Genomic DNA, 24499 nt, shown 5'->3' on the forward strand with positions numbered 1-24499 from the left:
ATAAGTCACTTCAGAGAGCAAACAGGTTGTTGAAGGTGGGGAGGAGAAAGTCTGAGAATGGATAGAAGAAACAATGTGAGAGGACGAGGACGAGTGTGCATGCGAGGTGGGCGACGAGGAGGAAGAGGAGGGCAAGAAAGAGGAAAAGGAGGACAAAGAGGAAGACAAAGAGTGGAAATATCTGATGAAATTCGAGCAACAGTTGTCGACCATGTTCTTGTCCATGGACTGACAATGAGGGAAGCAGGACTTAGAGTTCAACCCAATTTGAGCTGATTTTCTGTGTCCACCATAGTAAGGACATTCAGAGAAGAGAACAGGTACAGGATACTACTGTATTTTTGTAATTGCAAATGTACTGTACTACACTATATGCAGCTGTTTCAATAGACATTTGTAAAGTTAATCACTGTATGTATTGTACTGCATGAATATGTTTTGTAACTGCACGGCTACTTTTTGTAGAATTGCACGGCTGCCACATGCAGGTGGAAGGACAGCTATATTCACTCAGCAGCAAGAGGCAGTTATAGTTGGCATGGTCCTTCAAGATAATGCAATACGACTCAGAGAAATCCAGGAACGAGTGATACAAGACAACACACACTTCCAGGGAATTGACAGTGTGAGCATTTCCACAATTGGCCGTGTCCTCCATCTTAACAGGATGCGAATGAAACAAGTATACAGATGACCTTTTGAGCGCAACTCACCAAGGGTGAAAGAACTGCGAGCTCAGTATGTGCAAGTAAGTGTACATTCAGAAACATTTACTGTAATCCAGATTGTCTACAGTACTAACACATACTATGTGAATGACATTACTCTTCAGTACATGGGGCGGCAGGGTAGCCTAGTGGTTAGAGCATTGGACTAGTAACCGAAAGGTTGCAAGTTCAAATCCCCGAGCTGACAAGGTACAAAATCTGTCGTTCTGCCCTTGAACAGGCAGTTAACCCACTGTTCCTAGGCCGTCATTGAAAATAAGAATGGGACAGACCCCATGAGTTCAATGTGCATATAGTTACAGTTTTTCAACCTACTACAGTATACAATACTAAAAGGGACAAAATGTTATATGGCCCGAGTGTAACATGGTGATGTATCATCGACAGAGATGAAGCAGGCCTCAATCTAACAAAGAGGAGAAGGAGAGGCTGAAACATGATTGGACAGCGGGCCATTGTTGAAGTCAATGTAATTGCAAATGTACTACACTATATGGAGCTGTTTCAATAGACATGTGTAAAGTATTTAATAAGTACTGTATTGTACTGCATTAATATGTTTGTAACTGCACAACTACTTTTGAGGTGGCAATGTCACAAGCTGTGCTGCTATCAGCAACCATGGTGTTCTACATCACCATGTTACACTCGGGCCATATAACATTTTGTCCCTTTTAGTATTGTATAGGCTGAAAAACTGTAACTATATGCACATTGTTACAACACTGTATATATACATAATATGACATCTGCAATGTCTTTATTCTTTTGGAACTTGTGTTTGCAATGGACCAATTGTATGGCCCTGAACATTGTGCTTTCCATTTATTAACAGTACTGACTGCTCAATAGATTTTGACTGGTTGCAGGTTCATATCAACAAAGAACAAGAATTACAGTATCACAGAGACAAAGGAAGCATTTCGCTACACTCGCATTAACATCTGCTAACCATGTGTATGTGACAAATAAAATTTGATTTGAAGGACAAGTTTGTGAGATGCAGGGTACAGTACTGTAAAAATAGGGGTACAAGGAGGAGGAATGCCCCAGGACTACCTGACATGATGACTCCTTGCTGTCCCCAGTCCACCTGGCCATGCTGCTGCTCTAGTTTCAACTTCCACCTGACTGTGCTGCTGCTCCAGTTTCAACTGTTCTGCCTTATTATTATTCGACCATGCTGGTCATTTATGAACATTTGAACATCTCCCGGCACAGCCAGAAGAGGACTGGCCACCCCACATAGCCTGGTTCCTCTCTAGGTTTCTTCCTAGGTTTTGGCCTTTCTAGGGAGTTTTTCCTAGCCACCGTGCTTCTACACCTGCATTGCTTGCTGTTTGGGGTTTTAGGCTGGGTTTCTGTACAGCACTTTGAGATATCAGCTGATGTACGAAGGGCTATATAAATAAATTTGATTTGATTTGATTTGAGGAAGAACAAAAAACTAAATTGCAAAGAGCAAAGCAGAGTAGTAATTTCAGATCAATTTTGAGCTACTATGATAGAACATGTTTTTCGTTCATCAGAAGACAATGACGGAAAAATATGAATATTTTTTTAGATTAAAAATGTACTTCTCCCTGAGAATTGTATGTTTTGAACAATGTGTTTTCTATTTTTCAGTGTATTGGTTACTGACTGCTGTTTACTGACTGCTTGAGAGTGTATATCATTTTGATCACTTTGTTTATGATTATTTGAGAGCAGTGTTTGAATTGGAACACAGGTAAAACTGTTTTGAGGCGAATGTTTCATTTTGCGAGATGAGTCAGAGGTTTTGTAAATTTTGTGTTTAATGTTTTCAGGAAATGGAGCAAGGTTTCAGAAATGGTGATTTAGCAATTGAGGGGGGGGAGGAGAGAGAGAGAGAGAGAGAGAGAGAGAGAGAGAGAGAGAGAGAGAGAGAGAGAGAGAGACAGAGAGAGAGAGAGAGAGACAGAGAGAGAGAGAGAGAGACAGAGAGAGAGAGAGAGGAGACAGAGAGAGAGAGAGAGAGAGAGAGAGAGAGAGAGAGAGAGAGAGAGAGAGAGAGAGAGAGAGAGAGACAGAGACAGAGACAGAGAGAGAGAGAGAGAGAGAGAGAGAGAGAGAGAGAGAGACAGAGAGAGAGAGAGAGAGAGAGAGAGAGAGACAGAGACAGAGACAGAGAGAGAGAGACAGAGAGAGAGAGAGAGAGAGACAGAGAGAGAGAGAGAGGAGAGAGGAGAGAGAGAGAGAGAGAGAGAGAGAGAGAGAGAGAGAGAGAGAGAGAGAGAGAGAGAGAGAGAGAGAGAGAGAGAGAGAGAGAGAGAGAGAGAGAGAGAGAGAGAGAGAGAGAGAGAGAGAGACAGAGAGAGAGAGAGGTCACACACACACATCATAGCATGTTCCCACACTCTGAACAAGCTCCACATGCTCCTCCCACATGTTCTGTTCTTGCTACAGCAAGTCCTTTACATATCTGTCAGAAGATGAATTGCCACCAGGGTATAAACTACACTAGAGCCATAATGTAATCACATAAAGAAAAGCAGTTACATCCAAATGTTCCACTCTCTCATGGAACTTCCTGTCTTGATGGAATGCTATGCAGTCCCCTGTGTGTCTGCGTGGAAACACATTACCGAGCCCGAAAATATACTTTGATTAGTCCTGTTTTCTGACTAGCTGTCATTCATGTTGAATGATGGTCTCTAAACCGGAGCTGAGTTCCCCAAGCCGTTTCCTTAGGGCTAGATCTGTGGTAGAGCAGGGTTTCCCAAAATTCATCCAGGCAAGCTGATTCTAGATCTGTGGTAGAGCAGGCAAGCTGATCCTAGATCTGTGGTAGAGCAGGCAAGCTGATCCTAGATCTGTGGTAGAGCAGGCAAGCTGATCCTAGATCTGTGGTAGAGCAGGCAAGCTGATCCTAGATCTGTGGTAGAGCAGGCAAGCTGATCCTAGATCTGTGGTAGAGCAGATCTGTGGTAGAGCAAGCTGATCCTAGATCTGTGGTAGAGCAGGCAAGCTGACAGTAGACCTGTGGTAGAGCAGTCAAGCTGATCCTAGACCTGTGGTAGAGCAGGCAAGCTGACCCTAGACCTGTGGTAGATTAATGATACAGTCATGGAAAACTAACCACTATTGAAAAGAAAGGAGAGATCAGAACAGATAGGTGGCCAATCACATCCATCTGTTCCTTTCCTCGTGTTCCATTCTCGCACCAAACCAGAGCAGTAGGCCTTTGTACCAATCATATGGCTTATACACGACTGTAGTCCCTGCAACTGTGGTACCTTGGCAGAACCAGTGGCATTTCTGAGGACAAACTGTGTAGGTGTGTTCCATGGCTGCATTTAGACCAGGCACATGTCATTAAAGCCTCCTCCTACGTGAGATAGGCTAGATGATGGAAATTATCATCCCAGTCTGTCACTGTGTGACTGAATCCCTTCAGAATCATTGGACCCTAGCCTTGCACCGCCTGGTACGGCAACTGCACCGCCTGCAACCGCCAGGCTCTCCAGAGGGTAGTGCGGTCTTCCCAACGTATTACCGGGGGCAAACTACCCATCCTCCAGGACACCTACAGCACCTGATGTCACAGGAAGGCCAACAAGATCATCAAGGACATCAACCACCCGAGCCACTGCCTGTTCACCCCGCTATCATCCAGAACGCGAGGTCAGTACAGGTGCATCAAATCTGGGATCAAGAGCCTGAAAAACAGCTTTTTCCATCTCAAGGCCATCAGACTGTTAAACAGCCATCACTAGCACATTAGAGGCTGCTGCCTATAGGCATAGACTAGAAATCACTGGCCACTTTAAGGAATGAAACACTAGTCACTTTAATAATGTGTACATATCTTACATTACTCATCTCATATGTATATACTGTATTATATACTATTCTACAGTATATTAGTCACTTAATAATGTGTACAGATCTGGCATTACTCATCTCATATGTATATACTGTATTCTATACTATTCTATGGTATCTTAGTCTATGTATTACTCATCTCATATGTATATACTGTATTCTATACTATTCTATGGTATCTTAGTCTATGTATTACTCATCTCATATGTATATACTGTATTCTATGGTATCTTAGTCTATGTATTACTCATCTCATATGTATATACTGTATTCTATACTATTCTATGGTATCTTAGTCTATGTATTACTCATCTCATATGTATATACTGTCTTCTATACTATTCTATGGTATCTTAGTCTATGTATTACTCATCTCATATGTATATACTGTATTCTATACTATTCTACTCTATCTTTGTCCGTTCCGCTCTGACATCGCACGTCCATATGTATATCGTCGTAATTAATTCCTACTTAGATTTGTGTGTATTGGGGATATGTGGTGTAATTTGTCTGATATTACTTGTTAGATATTACTGCACTGTCGGAACTAGAAGCACAAGCATTTCGCTACACCCGCAATAAACTCTGATAATCACAAGGACGTGACCAATAACATTTGATTATTGGTTGATTTGATATCAAAAGCCTAGCCTAGGCCCTAGCCTGGGCCCTAGTCTGGGTTCCAGCCTGGGTTCTAGCGTGAGTTCCAGTCTGGGTTCTAGCGTGGGTTCTAGTCTGGGTTCTAGCCTGGGTTCTAGTCTGGGTTCTAGCCTGGGTTCTAGCGTGGGTTCTAGCCTGTGTGCCAGACTGATCCTCCATCTAAAAAACATTACGTTGCTTGTTTGGCAAAACAGGGAAAAAGTGAATGTCTCTGTAGCAGAAACAGACCAGCACTGTGGATAATCAATAGCCTGAGGGTTAGAGAGAGAGAGAGAGAGAGAGAGAGGAAGCACACATTTTATCTTTAGCCTCTACTTAGGAGCTGAGTGAGGCTAACAGCTTTGTTCTCTACACATGAACATATTCTACTCTGCCTGGTGTGGATAACTGGCCATGGGTCTGTGTGCCAAATGTCTCCCTATACCCTAAATAGTGCCCTTTGGGGCTTGGTAGTGCAGTACAAAGACAATAGGTTGCCATTTGGGACCATGAAACTGCATTGGGTTTATGTAACAGAGCAGAGCTGTCTGTGCTGGAGGCTTGTGGGTAATTGCGACGTCCCTGACTGCCGTGCCAGAGAGAACACTGTGTGGGTGATTGTTGTCACGACGACTTGCCTGCTGTTGCTGGATATAAAATAGCCATGGTGCTCCTCCCTCCCCATGAGGAGGGAGGAGCACCAGATACTGCTAGCCTGTTTCTCTCTGCCTCTCCTTTTTAATGATGTCATGCTTTGCTGTACTTTCATCAGTTATGTCAGCAATGTTGCCACAGCAGGTAGTAGGAAGACAGACAATTAGATTCAACAGCAATCAATTAATAGTTGATTTATATAATTGATCAGAAAACCCATCAAATACAAGAAAATAACAACGTTGGTTTTGAGTTAGAGATTAGATTTATATGATGTCATATACAGTATAGAACCTGGACAAACCAACAGAGGCCTTGGAGGCCTTAGATTACTATGATGTCATATATAGAACCTGGACAAACCAACAGAGGCCTTAGATTACTATGATGTCATATATAGAACCTGGACAAACCAACAGAGGCCTTGGAGGCCTTAGATTACTATGATGTCATATATAGAACCTGGACAAACCAACAGAGGCCTTAGATTACTATGATTTCATATATAAAACCTAGACAAACCAACAGAGGCCTTAGATTACTATGATGTCATATATAGAACCTGGACAAACCAACAGAGGCCTTAGATTACTATGATGTCATATATAGAACCTGGACAAACCAACAGAGGCCTTAGATTACTATGATTTCATATATAGAACCTAGACAAACCAACAGAGGCCTTAGATTACTATGATGTCATATATAGAACCTGGACAAACCAACAGAGGCCTTAGATTACTATGATGTCATATATAGAACCTGGACAAACCAACAGAGGCCTTAGATTACTATGATGTCATATATAGAACCTAGACAAACCAACAGAGGCCTTAGATTACTATGATGTCATATATAGAACCTGGACAAACCAACAGAGGCCTTAGATTACTATGATGTCATATATAGAACCTGGACAAACCAACAGAGGCCTTAGATTACTATGATGTCATAAAGGTCATTCGTGTATCAGAGGGAAGTCTTCTCAACAAGCCATGAAGCTACATGGATGATTCCAATGGGAGGTGAGTTCACTTCAGGTCAGAACTGACTTAATAAACTGTTTAAAACTAAATAGCTTTGACTATCCAGACAGACAAGGTGTTAGCCTATTCACCTTCTCATCAAAATGCCTGGGAATAAGAAGTGTGTTTCTGTTAGTGTTTCCAGTACACAGCAGTTTGAAGATGTTCAGCATGATCATGATAAAACATGACTGAGACACAAAAGGCCGTGCTTGATGTCAGTGTTGATGGGTTGCTAAGACATTGTCTTCTAGCTGAGTTCTCTCTCATCTCTCATCTCTCATCTGTCTGAATTGAGAGTAGTTCAGAACACTGTCTCAGACTCCCAGCAGTGGGAGAAAGAGGCACAGAGCAGAGAGGCACAGTTAAGTCAGTTGAGATGAGTCCCAGGTCCTTGTTTGTTTGTCTGTTAGACAGACAGACGGACGGACGGACGGTCGTCTGTCTGTCTGAGGGTTAGTCTGTCCGAGGGTCAGTCTGTCTGGGGTCAGTCTGTCTGAGGGTCAGTCTGTCTGTCTGTCTGTCTGAGGATGAGTCTGAGTCATGCATGTGTGAGTGTGAGTCTGTGTGAGTGGACAGTGTTGACTGCACCATGGTTAGACAATTCCTCAAGACTAAGATTGAGACCCAAATGGCACCCTATTCCTTATTTAGTGCACTAATTATGATCAGAGATCACTGGTCAAAAGTAGTGCACTAAATAGGGTGCTATTTGGGACTTTGACTAAGAGAATGAAGAAACCATTGTCCAAGACCATCCATTTTCGCCTCAGCCTGTCTGGTTCTACTGTCTCTGGCATGACAACACCTTAAGGAGCACAACCAGACAGACAGGTATCTACTCAATCTCCCAAAACTGAAAGTGAAAAGAGGCAAAAGACAGGCATTTAAAGGAGCACCTTGACACCTGCCTGCTACAGCACTGACCTTTCACCTCTTTCTGTCTGTCTCTTCTCATTGGTCACCAGTGCAGCCAATCCCAGCGGTGTTCAGGGTCAGGTGATGCCCATGGAGGAGTTGGGGTGTAGCTCAGGATGGGGGGTGAAGGGGGAGCAGGGGAAGAGAGAGGACAGGCGGCTGGCGGGGGTGTGTGGTCTGGCTAACAGTGGTAACTCCTGCTACATGAACGCTGTGCTGCAGTGTCTCTTCTCCACTGTGCCGTTGGTGGAACACCTTCTCAGCTCACACAAACGCTCCCAGCTGGCCAAGTAAGACCGTGTCTGTCTGTCTGTCTGTCTGTCTGTCTGTCTGTCTGTCTGTCTGTCTGTCTGTCTGTCTGTCTGTCTGTCTGTCTGTCTGTCTGTCTGTCTGTCTGTCTGAGGGTTAGTCTGTCTGTCTGTCTGCCTGTCTACCTGTCTGTCTGTCTGAGGGTTAGTCTGTCTGTCTGTCTGCCTGTCTACCTGTCTGAGGGTTGTCTGTCTGTCTGTCTGGTTAGTCTGTCTGTCTGTCTGTCTGTCCTGTCTGTCTGGGTTGTCTGTCTGTCTCAGGGTTAGTCTGTCTGTCTGTCTGTCTGTCTGTCTGTCTGTCTGTCTGTCTGTCTGTCTGTCTGTCTGTCTGAGGTCTTCTGCCTGTCTGCCTGTCTGTGGGTTAGTCTGTCTGTCTGTCTGTCTGAGGGTTAGTCTGTCTGTCTGTCTGTCTGCCTGTCTGAGGGTTAGTCTGTCTGTCTGTATTAGATGTTGTATAGTACTGTTTAACCAGATACTCCAAGCACTTTACATTAGTTGGGGGGAAACTTAAATCCTCCAATGCCTCTCCTCCTTCCTCCTCCTCCTCCCCCTCCTCCTTCCTCTCCTTCTCCCTCCCATGCCACTCTTCTCCCTCCTCCTCTCCCTCTCCTTCCTCCTCCTTATTTTCCTCTTCCCCCTCCTCCTCCTCCTTCCTCCCATGCCACTGTTTCCAGATCTCCCTTTACCTCCTCCTGCCTCTCCTCCTTCCTCCTCCTCCTTCCCCTCCTCCTTCCCCCTCCCTCCAATGCCTCTCCTCCTCCTCCTCCCCCTCCCTCTCCCCCCCCCTCTCCTCCTCCCTCTCCTCCTTCCTCCTCCTCCTCCCTCCCATGCCACTCTTCTCTCTCTCCTCCTCCTCCTTCCTCCTCTTCCCCCTCCTCCTCCTCCTCTCCCTCCTCCAATGCCTCTCCTCCTTCCTCTCCTCTCCCCCCCCCTCCTCCTCCTCCCTCTCCTCCTTCCTCTCCTCCTCCCTCCCATGCCACTCTTCTCTCTCTCCTTCCTCCTCCTTCTTCTCCTCTTCCCCCTCCTCCTCCTCCTCTCCCTCCTCCTCCTCTAGGCGTAACAGTCCTGTAGCGGGGGTGTTTGTGCACCTCTTCCAGGAGGTGTGGCAGGGTCAGGGGGGTACCAGCTTCACCTCTCCAGGGGAGATGAGGGCCTTGGTCTCCTCCCTGCACACCCAGTTCAACAACCAATCACAGCAGGACGCCCAGGAGCTACTCCTCCTCCTGCTCAACGCCCTGCATGATGACCTCAAGAATGTACACACGCACACACACACACACACACATTCCTGCCACCACACGACTCCGTCCACACGACTCCTTCCACACGACTCCTTCCACACGACTCCTTCCACACGACTCCATCCACACGACTCCTTCCACACGACTCCTTCCACACGACTCCTTCCACACGACTCCTTCCACACGACTCCTTCCACACGACTCCTTCCACACGACTCCTTCCACACGACTCCGCCCACGACTCCACCCACACGACTCCGCCCACACGACTCCTTCCACACGACTCCGTCCACACGACTCCGCCCACACGACTCCTTCCACACGGTCAAAGGCTCTGCATCATTGTCTTTCTTGATTCCCCGCTCCTCAAAACCCATTGGATAGTGGATAAGTGTCAGGGGATAAGTGTCTAGGGAATGAGTGTCTAGGGGATAGGGGATAAGTGTCAGGGGATAAGTGTCTAGGGAATAGGGGATAAGTGTCAGGGGATAAGTGTCTAGGGAATGAGTGTCTAGGGGATAGGTGTTTAGGGGATAGGTGTCTAGGGGATAAGTGTCTAGGGGTGTCTAGGGGATAAGTGTCAGGGGATAGGTGTCGGGGATAAGTGTCAGGGGATAAGTGTGTATAGGGGATAGGTGTCTAGGGGGTGTCTAGGGGGGATAGGGGAAGTGTCTAGGGGATAGGGGATATGTGTCTAGGGGATAAGTGTCTAGTGGGGATAAGTGTCTAGGGGATAAGTGTCTAGGGGATAAGTGTCTGGGGGATAAGTGTCTAGGGGATAAGTGTCAGGGGGGGATAAGTGGGGGATAGGTGTCTAGGGGATAAGTGTCAGTGGGGATAAGTGTCTAGGGATAAGTTGTCTAGGGGATAGGGGATAAGTGTCAGGGGATAAGTGTCTAGGGGATAAGTGTCTAGGGGATAGGTGTAGGGGATAAGTGTCAGGGGATAAGTGTCTAGGGGATAAGTGTCAGGGTATAAGTATCTAGGGAATGAGTGTCTAGGGGATAGGTGTCTAGGGAATAGTGGATAAGTGTCTAGGGGATAGGGGAGAAGTGTCTAGGAGATAGGGGATAAGTGTCTAGGGGATAAGTGTCTAGGGGATAGGTGTCAGGGGATAAGTGTCAGGGGATAAGTGTGTAGGGGATAAGTGTCTAGGGGATAAGTGTCTAGGGGATAAGTGTCAGGGGATAAGTGTCTAGGGAATGAGTGTCTAGGGGATAGGTGTCTAGGGGATAAGTGTCTAGGGGATAGGTGCCTAGGGGATAAGTGTCAGGGGATAAGTGTCTAGGGGATAAGTGTCTAGGGGATAAGTGTCAGGGGATAAGTGTCTAGGGGATAAGTGTCTAGGGGATAGGTGTCTAGGGGATAAGTGTCAGGGGATAAGTGTCTAGGGAATGAGTGTCTAGGGGATATGTGTCTAGGGGATAAGTGTCAGGGGATAAGTGTCTAGGGGATAGGGGATAAGTGTCAGGGGATAAGTGTCTAGGGGATAAGTGTCTAGGGGATAAGTGTCAGGGGATAAGTGTCTAGGGGATAAGTGTCAGGGTACAAGTATCTAGGGAATGAGTGTCTAGGGGATAGGTGTCTAGGGAATAGTGGATAAGTGTCTAGGGGATAGGGGAGAAGTGTCTAGGAGATAGGGGATAAGTGCCTAGGGAATGAGTGCTAGGGGCTGTTTTGGTATTCAGACAGTGTGTTTCTCCTCTGTGTGCGTGTGTGTGTGTGTGTGTGTGTATACAGTACCAGTCAAAAGTTTACACATCTACTAATTCAAGGGTTTTTCTTTATTTTTTACTATTTTCTACATTGTAGAATAATAGTGAAGATATCAAAACTATGAAATAACACATATGGAATCACGTAGTAACCAAAAAAGTGTTTATATTTTATATTTGAGATTCTTCAAAGTAGCCACCCTTTGCCTTGATGACAGTTTTGCACACTTTTGGCATTCTTTCAACCAGCTTCACCTAGAATGCTTTTCCAACAGTCTTTAAGGAGTTCCCACATATGCTGAGCACTTGTTGACTGCTTTTCTTTCACTCTGTGGTCCAACTCATCCCAATCCATCTCAATTGGGTTGAGGTTGGGGGATTGTGGAGGCCAGGTCATCTGATGCAGCGCTCCATCACTCTCCTTCTTGGTCAAATAGCCCTTACACAGCCTGGAGGTCCTGTTGAAAAACAAATGATCCCACTAAGTCCCACTAAGCACAAACCAGATGGGATGGTGTATCGCTGCAGAATCCTGTGGTAGCCATGACATCCTGTAACTCATATAGCCTCTCCCAGTCCTCCTTGTGTGAGTTTCCCTGGCAACAACATTTTAATAAATAGAACCTCCCCCTGGCAACATTTTAATAAATCTAACCTCCCCCTGACAGCAGGAACCATCTTATCAGTAAATAAAAACTCAGAAGTGGGTTTGCCCGAAACTTGACCAGTCCTCATGAGAGCCAGTTTCATCAAAGCGCTTGATGGTTTTTGCGTTTGCACTTGAGGAAACTTTCAAAGTTCTTGAAATGTTGACTGACCTTCATGTCTCAAATTAATGCTGGACTGTCGTTTCTCTTTGCTTACTGTTCTTGCCTTAATATGGACTTGGGTCTTTTACCAAATAGAGACATCTTCTGTATACCACCCCTACATTGTCACAACACAACTGATTGGATCAAATGCATTAAGGAGGAAAGACATTTCACAAATGAACTTTTAACAAGGCACACCTGTTAATTGAAATGCATTCCAGGTGACTACCTTATGAAGCTGGTTGAGAGAATGCCATGAGTGTTTAAAGCTGTCATCAAGGCAAAGGGTGGCTACTTTGTAGAATCTCAAATATAAAATATATTTTGATTTGTTTAACACTTTTTTGGTTACTACATGATTTCCATATGTGTTATTTTATAGTTTTGATGTATTCACTATTATTCTACAATGTGTGTGTGTGTATGATTCCCTTGCTACAGAAGGGGGAGAGACGTCAGGCACGTTCTTCCCAGCGGTTGTGTCTGGGCAGGAAGTCGCTCAGCTCGGCGCCAGCGGCGGGGGATTCTACGGTGGTGACACGTCTCTTCGAGGGACAACTCAGCTACCAGATGCTGTGTCTGCGCTGTGATGGACACTCTCACAGCAACCAAGTCTTCACCATCCTGTCTCTGCCTATACCACTGGACTCATACAAGTGCTCCCTACAGGTACAACCAACCACAATCAGACTAACACATACAAACATACAGACTAACCACATACAGACTAATCACATACAGACTAATCACATACAGACTAATCACATACAGACTAACCACATACAGACTAATCACATACAGACTAAACACATACAAACATACAGACTAACCACATACAGACTAATCACATACAGACTAATCACATACAGACTAATCACATACAGACTAACCACATACAGACTAAACACATACAGACTAAACACATACAAACATACAGACTAACCACATACAGACTAATCACATACAGACTAACCACAAACAGACTAACCACATACAGACTAACCACATACAGACTAACCACAATCAGACTAACCACATACAGACTAACCACATACAGACTAACCACATACAGACTAATACAGACATACAGACTAACCACAACAGACAGACTAACCACATACAGACTAACCACATACAGACTAACCACATACAGACTAACCACATACAGACTAACCACATACAGACTAACCACATACAGACTAACCACAATCAGACTAACCACATACAGACTAACCACAATCAGACTAACCACAATCAGACTAACCACATACAGACTAACCACATACAGACTAACCACATACAGACTAACCACATACAGACTAACCACATACAGACTAACCACATACAGACTAACCACAACAGACTAACCACATACAGACTAACCACATACAGACTAACCACACAGACTAACCACATACAGACTAACCACATACAGACTAACCACATACAGACTAACCACAATCAGACTAACCACATACAGACTAACCACAAACAGACTAACCACATACAGACTAACCACAATCAGACTAACACATACAGACTAAACACATACAAACATACAGACTAATCACATACAGATTAACCACATACAGACTAATCACATACAGACTAACCACATACAGACTAACCACATACAGACTAACCACATACAGACTAACCACATACAGACTAACCACATACAGACTAATCACATACAGACTAATCACATACAGACTAACCACATACAGACTAACCACATACAGACTAATCACATACAGACTAATCACATACAGACTAATCACATACAGACTAATCACATACAAACATACAAACTAATCACATACAACTTAACAAATACAAACATACAAACTAACCACATACAAACTAATCACATACAGACTAAACACAAACAGACTAAACACAAACAGACTAAACACACAGACACACAGACTAGCCAGCAACCACAAGTCTCTCTCTCCTGTAGGACTGCCTGTCACACAGACCACATCTCTCTCCTGTCATACAGACTAGCCAGCAACCACAAGTCTCTCTCTCCTGTAGGACTGCCTGTCACACAGACCACATCTCTCTCCTGTCATACAGACTAGCCAGCAACCACATCTCTCTCTCCTGTAGGACTGCCTGTCACACAGACCACATCTCTCTCCTGTCATACAGACTAGCCAGCAACCACATCTCTCTCTCCTGTAGGACTGCCTGTCACACAGACCACATCTCTCTCCTGTCATACAGACTAGCCAGCAACCACAAGTCTCTCTCTCCTGTAGGACTGCCTGTCACACAGACCACATCTCTCTCCTGTCATACAGACTAGCCAGCAACCACAGTCTCTCTCTCCTGTAGGAGTCACACAGACCACATCTCTCTCCTCCTACAGACTAGCCAGCAACACATCAAGTCTCTCTCTCCTGTAGGACTGCCTGTCACACAGACCACATCTCTCTCCTGTCATACAGACTAGCCAGCAACCACATCTCTCTCTCCTGTAGGACTGCCTGTCACACAGACCACATCTCTCTCCTGTCATACAGACTAGCCAACCACATCTCTCTCTCCTGTAGGACTGCCTGTCACACAGACCACATCTCTCTCTCCTGTAGGACTGCCTGTCACACAGACCACATCTCTCTCTCCTGTAGGACTGCCTGTCACACAGACCACATCTCTCTCCTGTCATACAGACTAGCCAGCAACCACATCTCTCTCTCCTGTAGGACTGCCTGTCACACAGACCACATCTCTCTCCTGTCATACAGACTAGCCAGCAACCACATCTCTCTCTCCTGTAGGACTGCCTGTCACACAGACCACATCTCTCTCCTGTCATACAGACTAGCCAGCAACCACATCTCTCTCTCCTGTAGGACTGCCTGTCACACAGACCACATCTCTCTCCTGTCATACAGACTAGCCAGCAACCACATCTCTCTCTCCTAGGACTGCCTGTCACACAGACCACATCTCTCTCTCCTGTCATACAGACTAGCCAACCACATCTCTCTCTCCTGTAGGACTGCCTGTCACACAGACCACATCTCTCTCCTGTCATACAGACTAGCCAACCACATCTCTCTCTCCTGTAGGACTGCCTGTCACACAGACCACATCTCTCTCCTGTCATACAGACTAGCCAACCACATCTCTCTCTCCTGTAGGACTGCCTGTCACACAGACCACATCTCTCTCCTGTCATACAGACTAGCCAACCACATCTCTCTCTCCTGTAGGACTGCCTGTCACACAGACCACATCTCTCTCCTGTCATACAGACTAGCCAACCACATCTCTCTCTCCTGTAGGACTGCCTGTCACACAGACCACATCTCTCTCTCCTGTAGGACTGCCTGTCACACAGACCACATCTCTCTCTAGGACTCCTGTCACACAGACTAGCCAACCACATCTCTCTCTCCTGTCAGGACTGCCTGTCACACAGACCACATCTCTCTCCTGTCAGGACAGACTAGTCACACAGACCACATCTCTCTCTCCTGTAGGACTGCCTGTCACACAGACCACATCTCTCTCCTAGGACTGTCACCACATCTCTCTCCTCCTAGCCAGCAGACCACATCTCTCTCTCCTGTAGGACTGCCTGTCACACACCACACCACTCTCTCTCCTGTAGGACTGCCTGTCACACAGACCACACTGTAGGACTGCCTGTCACACAGACCACATCTCTCTCCTGTCAGGACTGCCTGTCACACAGACCACATCTCTCTCTCCTGTAGGACTGCCTGTCACACAGACCACATCTCTCTCCTGTCAGGACTGCCTGTCACACAGACCACATCTCTCTCCTGTAGGACTGCCTGTCACACAGACCACATCTCTCTCTCTCCTGTAGGACTGCCTGTCAGACATCTCTCTCTCCAGGACCAGACCACATCTCTCTCTCCTGTAGGACTGCCTGTCACACAGACCACATCTCTCTCTCCTGTAGGACTGCCTGTCACACAGACCACATCTCTCTCCTGTAGGACTGCCTGTCACACAGACCACATCTCTCTCCTGTAGGACTGCCTGTCACACAGACCACATCTCTCTCCTGTAGGACTGCCTGTCACACAGACCACATCTCTCTCTCCTGTAGGACTGCCTGTCACACAGACCACATCTCTCTCCTGTAGGACTGCCTGTCACACAGACCACATCTCTCTCTCCTGTAGGACTGCCTGTCACACAGACCACTCTCTCTCTCCTGTCTCCTAGGACTGCCTGTCACACAGACCACATCTCTCTCTCCTGTAGGACTGCCTGTCACACAGACCACATCTCTCTCTCCTGTAGGACTGCCTGTCACACAGACCACATCTCTCTCCTGTAGGACTGCCTGTCACACAGACCACATCTCTCTCTCCTGTAGGACTGCCTGTCACACAGACCACATCTCTCTCTCCTGTAGGACTGCCTGTCACACAGACCACATCTCTCTCTCCTGTAGGACTGCCTGTCACACAGACCACATCTCTCTCTCCTGTAGGACTGCCTGTCACACAGACCACATCTCTCTCTCCTGTAGGACTGCCTGTCACACAGACCACATCTCTCTCTCCTGTAGGACTGCCTGTCACACAGACCACATCTCCTGTAGGACTGCCTGTCACACAGGACTGCCTGTCACACAGACCACATCTCTCTCTCCTGTAGGACTGCCTGTCACAGACCACACTGTAGGAGACCACATCTCTCTCTCCTGTAGGACTGCCTGTCACACAGACCACATCTCTCTCTCCTGTAGGACTGCCTGTCACACAGACCACATCTCTCTCTCCTGTAGGACTGCCTGTCACACAGACCACATCTCTCTCTCCTGTAGGACTGCCTGTCACACAGACCACATCTCTCTCTCCTGTAGGACTGCCTGTCACACAGACCACACTCCTGTAGGACTGCCTGTCACACAGACCACTGCCTGTCACACAGACCACTCTCTCCTGTAGGACTGCCTGTCACACAGACCACATCTCTCTCTCCTGTAGGACTGCCTGTCACACAGACCACATCTCTCTCTCCTGTAGGACTGCCTGTCACACAGACCACATCTCTCTCTCCTGTAGGACTGCCTGTCACTGTTCTTCCAGCAGAGTACGTTGACGTGTGGAGATCAGAAGTTGTGTCCAGAGTGTGGAGTGAAGAGAGACACAGCTGTCCTCACCAGCATGGCCAAACCACCTGAGATACTGGTGCTGCACCTCAAACGGTGGGAGGCTGACAACCCATCTCTCCCCACTAGATGACCACTGTTGGGGCCCAGACTTAACACAGACAAACATATTGGTGCTAATGGAAAGGATGTCACGCTGCTGGCTTAGCAGTTGTACAACTGAATGCATTCAACCTGTATTTAACCCAACACCTCTGAATCAGAGAGGTGTGGGGGGGCTGCCATAATTGACATCCACGGCGCCCGGGGAACAGTGGGTTAACTGCCTTGTTCAGGGGCAGAAAGACAGAATTTTACCTTGTCAGCTCAGGGATTCGATCCAGCAATCTTACGGTTACTGGCCCAACTCTCTAACCACTAGGCTACCTGCCGCCCCCAATCTTACGGTTACTGGCCCAACTCTCTAACCACTAGGCTACCTGCCGCCCCCAATCTTACGGTTACTGGCCCAACTCTCTAACCACTAGGCTACCTGCCGCCCCCAATCTTACGGTTACTGGCCCAACTCTCTAACCACTAGGCTAGGCTATCTTACGGTTACTGCCCAACTCTCTAACCCTATAGTTACTACAGCTTCCTCCTTATTAACCACTAGGCTCGCCCCCAACTTACGGAGGCTCCAAGGCCCATAGTACAGCTTCCTCCTTATTTTTCCGTTTTTTTGCTATCAGCACACGTGACCTTCTGGAGCGTCTAACGGTTAGACGTCTAACGGTTAGACGCTCCAGCTCAATCAAAAACGACTCTAACCTTCTGCGCCGTGTGAAAAGCTTTCTTATCGCTGGTGCAAGTGGGGACACTTCAGTCTGAGGAGCAGGTTTCACACATCCTCATGTTTTAATCACATTAACATGTAACCCCTAAGTAGAGGTCAATGTAAGCCCTAAGTAGAGGTCAATGTAAGCCCTAAGTAGAGGTCAATGTAAGCCCTAAGTAGAGGTCAATGTAAGCCCTAAGTAGAGGTCAATGTAAGCCCTAAGTAGAGGTCAATGTAACCCCTAAGTAGAGGTCCCTATAACCCCTAACTAGAGGTCCCTGTAACCCCTAACTAGAGGTCCCTGTAACCCCTAACTAGAGGTCCCTGTAACCCCTAACTAGAGGTAGTAACCCCTAACTAGAGGTCCCTGTAACCCCTAACTAGAGGTCCCTGTAACCCCTAACTAGAGGTCCATGTAACCCCTAACTAGAGGTCCCTGTAACCCCTAACTAGAGGTCCTGTAACCCCTAACTAGAGGTCCATGTAACCTAACTAGAGGTAACTAACCCCTAAGAGGTCCATGTAACCCCTAACTAGAGGTCCCTGTAACCCCTAACTAGAGTTCCTGTAACCCCTAACTAGAGGTCCCTGTAACCCCCAACTAGAGGTCCATGTAACCCCTAACTAGAGGTCCCTGTAACCCCTAACTAGAGGTCAATGTAACCCCTAACTAGAGGTCCATGTAACCCCTAACTAGAGGTCCCTGTAACCCCTAACTAGAGGTCAATGTAACCCCTAACTAGAGGTCAATGTAACCCCTAACTAGAGGTCCCTGTAACCCCTAACTAGAGGTCCATGTAACCCCTAACTAGAGGTCCCTGTAACCCCTAACTAGAGGTCCCTGTAACCCCTAACTAGAGGTCCATGTAACCCCTAACTAGAGGTCCCTGTAACCCCTAACTAGAGGTCAATGTAACCCCTAACTAGAGGTCCATGTAACCCCTAACTAGAGGTCCCTGTAACCCCTAACTAGAGTTCCCTGTAACCCCTAACTAGAGGTCCCTGTAACCCCTAAGTAGAGGTCCATGTAACCCCTAACTAGAGGTCCATGTAACCCCTAACTAGAGGTCCCATGTAACCCCTAACTAGAGTTCAATGTAACCCCTAACTAGAGTTCAATGTAACCCCTAACTAGAGGTCAATGTAACCCCTAACTAGAGGTCAATGTAACCCCTAACTAGAGGTCAATGTAACCCCTAACTAGAGGTCCCTGTAACCCCTAACTAGAGGTCCCTGTAACCCCTAACTAGAGGTCCATGTAACCCCTAACTAGAGGTCCATGTAACCCCTAACTAGAGGTCCATGTAACCCCTAACTAGAGGTCCATGTAACCCCTAACTAGAGGTCCATGTAACCCCTAACTAGAGGTCCCTGTAACCCCTAACTAGAGGTCAATGTAACCCCTAACTAGAGGTCAATGTAACCCCTAACTAGAGGTCAATGTAACCCCTAACTAGAGGTCAATGTAACCCCTAACTAGAGGTCCATGTAACCCCTAACTAGAGGTCCCTGTAACCCCTAACTAGAGGTCAATGTAACCCCTAACTAGAGGTCAATGTAACCCCTAACTAGAGGTTGATGTAACCCCTAACTAGAGGTCAATGTAACCCCTAACTAGAGGTCAATGTAACCCCTAACTAGAGGTCCCTGTAACCCCTAACTAGAGGTCCCTGTAACCCCTAACTAGAGGCCAATGGCAGTAATAATGTAATAACACCTCATTATAAATCAGCTTTACCTCTGCTGCAGCTGCTGTCATGCATCTCAATGAGACAAATAATAATAACAGAACCTGTGTGACATTCCAGTTTTGGTTGCCATGGGAGTGAGAAGAGGAAGTTGAGGACCAATGTGTTGTTCTCATTGGACAGTTTAGACCTAACCCCCTTCCTGTCCAGACCCTCAGCCAATCACACCAGCTACTCTCTCTACGCAGTGGTGGTGAGTTTCTGCACACACACACACACACACACACACACACACACACACACACACACACACACACACACACACACACACACAACACACACACACACACACACACCGAGGGGAGGACAGCTCATTATAATGGCCGTAACGGAGCAGATGGAACGGCTTCAAACTCATGGAAACGTGTGTTTGATTCCATTCCACCATTTTTACTCCAGCCATTACCACGAGCCTGTCCTCCCCAATCACGGAGCCACCAGCCTCCTGTGATACACTCACCCATACAGACAGACAGACATGCACCTACACCCTCCTGTGATACACTCACCCATACAGAGAGACAGACATGCACCTACACCCTCCTGTGATACACTCACCCATACAGAGAGACAGGCATGCACCTACACCCTCCTGTGATACACTCACCCATACAGAGAGACAGGCATGCACCTACACCCTCCTGTGATACACTCACCCATACAGAGAGACAGACATGCACCTACACCCTCCTGTGATACACATATACATGATGCTCCTGTCTGGAACAACACAGTCAACCATGAACACATGACTCCACCGGTGTGTGTCTTCCCCCCCGTCCAGAACCACACAGGAGACCTGGACATGGGTCACTACACGGCCCTGTGCCACAGTACCCTGTCTAGCAGCTGGCACCACTTCGATGACACGGCCGTGAGCGAGGTAGTGGACTTCTTGGTGCAGTCTCCTAACGCCTACATCCTGCTGTACAGCCGTCAACCCTTCCACAGGCCCAACATACCCCAGATCTGACCTACCACAGACCTAACATACCCCAGATCTGACCTACCACAGACCCAACATACCCCAGATCTGACCTACCACAGACCCAACATACCCCAGATCTGACCTACCACAGACCCAACATACCCCAGATCTGACCTACCACAGACCCAACATACCCCAGATCTGACCTACCACAGACCCAACATACCCCAGATCTGACCTACCACAGACCCAACATACCCCAGATCTGACCTACCACAGACCCAACATACCCCAGATCTGACCTACCACAGACCCAACATACCCCAGATCTGACCTACCACAGACCCAACATACCCCAGATCTGACCTACCACAGACCCAACATACCCCAGATCTGACCTACCACAGACCCAACATACCCCAGATCTGACCTACCACAGACCCAACATACCCCAGATCTGACCTACCACAGACCCAACATACCCCAGATCTGACCTACCATCAGACCCACCATACCCCAGATCTGACCCACCACAGACCCAACATACCCCAGATCTGACCCACCATACCCTGGATCTGACCCACCACAGACCCACCATACCCCGGATCTGACCCACCACAGACCCAACATACCCCGGATCTGACCTACCACAGACCCACCATACCCCAGATCTGACCCACCATACCCCGGATCAGACCCACCATACCCAGTCCCAGGATCAGACCCACCACAGACCCAACATACCCCAGATCTGACCCACCATACCCCAGATCTGACCCACCACAGACCCACCATACCCCAGATCTGACCCACCACAGACCCAACATACCCCAGATCTGACCCACCATACCCCAGATCTGACCCACCACAGGCCAAAATTCATACCCAGTCCCAGGATCCAACTAGGACCCGTGCTCTCCTAGCCACTACTCATTCCACAACTTACCACGGCTCTAGGCCCATCATATCCTCTAACTGGGACCCACCACAGACCCAACTTACCACGGCTCTAGGCCCAGCATATCCTCTAACTGGGACCCACCACAGACCCAACTTACCACGGCTCTAGGCCCATCATATCCTCTAACTGGGACCCACCACAGACCCAACTTACCACGGCTCTAGGCCCAGCATATCCTCTAACTGGGACCCACCACAGACCCAACTTACCACGGCTCTAGGCCCATCATATCCTCTAACTGGGACCCACCACAGACCCAACTTACCACGGCTCTAGGCCCAGCATATCCTCTAACTGGGACCCACCACAGACCCAACTTATCCCACGGCTCTAGGCCCAGCATATCCTCTAACTGGGACCCACCACAGACCCAACTTACCACGGCTCTAGGCCCAGCATATCCTCTAACTGGGACCCACCACAGACCCAACTTACCACGGCTCTAGGCCCAGCATATCCTCTAACTGGGACCCACCACAGACCCAACTTACCCATCATGCCCTATATCTGATACATCACAGGCCAAAAACATACCGTGGCTCTGATCAAGACCCAGACTGGTAGAGCCCACAGCTAGCCCACAAAGAGCCAAACCAGCCCCTAGTCTAGCCCACAAAGAGCCAAACCAGCCCCTAGTCTAGCCCACAAAGTGCCAAATCAGCCCCTAGTCTAGCCCACAAAGTGCCAAACCAGCCCCTAGTCTAGCCCACAAAGTGCCAAACCAGCCCCTAGTCTAGCCCACAAAGTGCCAAACCAGCCCCTAGTCTAGCCCACAAAGTGCCAAACCAGCCCCTAGTCTAGCCCACAAAGTGCCAAACCAGCCCCTAGTCTAGCCCACAAAGTGCCAAACCAGCCCCTAGTCTAGCCCACAAAGAGCCAAACCAGCCCCTAGTCTAGCCCACAAAGTGCCAAACCAGCCCCTAGTCTAGCCCACAAAGTGCCAAACCAGCCCCTAGTCTAGCCCCACAAACCAGCCAAACCAGCCCCAGCCCCTAGCCCACAAAGTGCCAAACCAGCCCCTAGTCTAGCCCACAAAGAGCCAAACCAGCCCCTAGTCTAGCCCACAAAAGAGCCAAACCAGCCCCTAGTCTAGCCCACAAAGTGCCAAACCAGCCCCTAGTCTAGCCCACAAAGTGCCAAACCAGCCCCTAGTCCAGCTAGTCCACAAAGTGCCAAACCAGCCCCTAGTCTAGCCCACAAAGAGCCAAACCAGCCCCTAGTCTAGCCCACAAAGAGCCAAACCAAGTCTAGCCCACAAAGAGCCAAACCAGCCCCTAGTCTAGCCCACAAAGAGCCAAACCAGCCCCTAGTCTAGCCCACAAAGTGCCCCAAACTCAGCCCCTAGTCAGCCCACAAAGAGCCAAACCAGCCCCTAGTCTAGCCCACAAAGAGCCAAACCAGCCCCTAGTCTAGCCCACAAAGTGCCAAACCAGCCCCTAGTCTAGCCCACAAAGTGCCAAACCAGCCCCTAGTCTAGCCCACAAAGTGCCAAACCAGCCCCTAGTCCAGCCCACAAAGTGCCAAACCAGCCCCTAGTCTAGCCCACAAAGTGCCAAACCAGCCCCTAGTCTAGCCCACAAAGTGCCAAACCAGCCCCTAGTCTAGCCCACAAAGTGCCAAACCAGCCCCTAGTCTAGCCCACAAAGTGCCAAACCAGCCCCTAGTCTAGCCCACAAAGAGCCAAACCAGCCCCTAGTCTAGCCCACAAAGAGCCAAACCAGCCCCTAGTCTAGCCCACAAAGAGCCAAACCAGCCCCTAGTCTAGCCCACAAAGAGCCAAACCAGCCCCTAGTCTAGCCCACAAAGTGCCAAACCAGCCCCTAGTCTAGCCCACAAAGAGCCAAACCAGCCCCTAGTCTAGCCCACAAAGAGCCAAACCAGCCCCTAGTCTAGCCCACAAAGAGCCAAACCAGCCCCTAGTCTAGCCCACAAAGAGCCAAACCAGCCCCTAGTCTAGCTAGTCTAGCACAAAGAGCCAAACCAGCCCCTAGCCCCTAGCCCACAAAGAGCCAAACCAGCCCCTAGTCTAGCCCACAAAGAGCCAAACCAGCCCCTAGTCTAGCCCACAAAGAGCCAAACCAGCCCCTAGTCTAGCCCACAAAGAGCCAAACCAGCCCCTAGTCTAGCCCACAAAGAGCCAAACCAGTCAGCCCCTAGTCTAGCCCACAAAGAGCCAAACCAGCCCCTAGTCTAGCCCACAAAGAGCCAAACCAGCCCCTAGTCTAGCCCACAAAGAGCCAAACCAGCCCCTAGTCTAGCCCACAAAGAGCCAAACCAGCCCCTAGTCTAGCCCACAAAGTGCCAAACCAGCCCCTAGTCTAGCCCACAAAGAGCCAAACCAGCCCCTAGTCTAGCCCACAAAGAGCCAAACCAGCCCCTAGTCTAGCCCACAAAGAGCCAAACCAGCCCCTAGTCTAGCCCACAAAGAGCCAAACCAGCCCCTAGTCTGCCCACAAAGAGCCAAACCAGCCCCTAGTCTAGCCCACAAAGAGCCAAACCAGCCCCTAGTCTAGCCCACAAAGAGCCAAACCAGCCCCTAGTCTAGCCCACAAAGAGCCAAACCAGCCCCTAGTCTAGCCCCTAGTCTAGCCCACAAAGTGCCAAACCAGCCCCTAGTCTAGCCCACAATGTGCCAAACCAGCCCCTAGTCTAGCCCACAAAGAGCCAAACCAGCCCCTAGTCTAGCCCACAAAGAGCCAAACCAGCCCCTAGTCTAGCCCACACCCTGTTCATGTTTGCAGATCTGAGGGAATTGGATAGGTGATGGCTCCATTTTACTGTCCAACGAGCTTAGTGAAGCTTCCTCCCACCCAATTAGGTGGGCTTGGGGTGAAGGGATCGGGGTGAAGGGCTCGGGGTGGGTCCAGAACTTGACGACAGACCAACCTACAGAAGGAGCTGGGTGAACTATCAGAAAACCCCTCTGGAGTGTACTGGACACAGAGACAAATTGGGTTCTGGGTGTTTTTTTGTAATTCTTCAATAAAACATGAATGAACTCAAGGCAACATGAATGAAATGTGAATGAAAGCAGGTTACCATGGAT

General features: G+C 48.2%; 1 protein-coding gene across 1 annotated transcript; it reads left to right on the forward strand.

Annotated features, from left to right (window-relative positions):
- The first annotated feature begins 6875 nt into the window (after window positions 1-6875).
- LOC121845741 (putative ubiquitin carboxyl-terminal hydrolase 50) lies at window positions 6876-21150 on the forward strand. Its single transcript, XM_042317606.1, has 7 exons — window positions 6876-6895; window positions 7864-8103; window positions 9176-9686; window positions 12295-12558; window positions 16953-17122; window positions 19625-20006; window positions 20229-21150. The coding sequence occupies exons 1-7, from the start codon at window positions 6876-6878 to the stop codon at window positions 20535-20537; spliced, it is 1896 nt and encodes a 631-aa protein (XP_042173540.1). The 3' UTR covers window positions 20538-21150.
- Window positions 21151-24499: the final 3349 nt, after the last annotated feature.

This window comes from Oncorhynchus tshawytscha, unplaced genomic scaffold, assembly GCF_018296145.1.
Source record: "Oncorhynchus tshawytscha isolate Ot180627B unplaced genomic scaffold, Otsh_v2.0 Un_contig_3062_pilon_pilon, whole genome shotgun sequence".
Taxonomy (NCBI): Eukaryota; Metazoa; Chordata; class Actinopteri; order Salmoniformes; family Salmonidae; genus Oncorhynchus; species Oncorhynchus tshawytscha.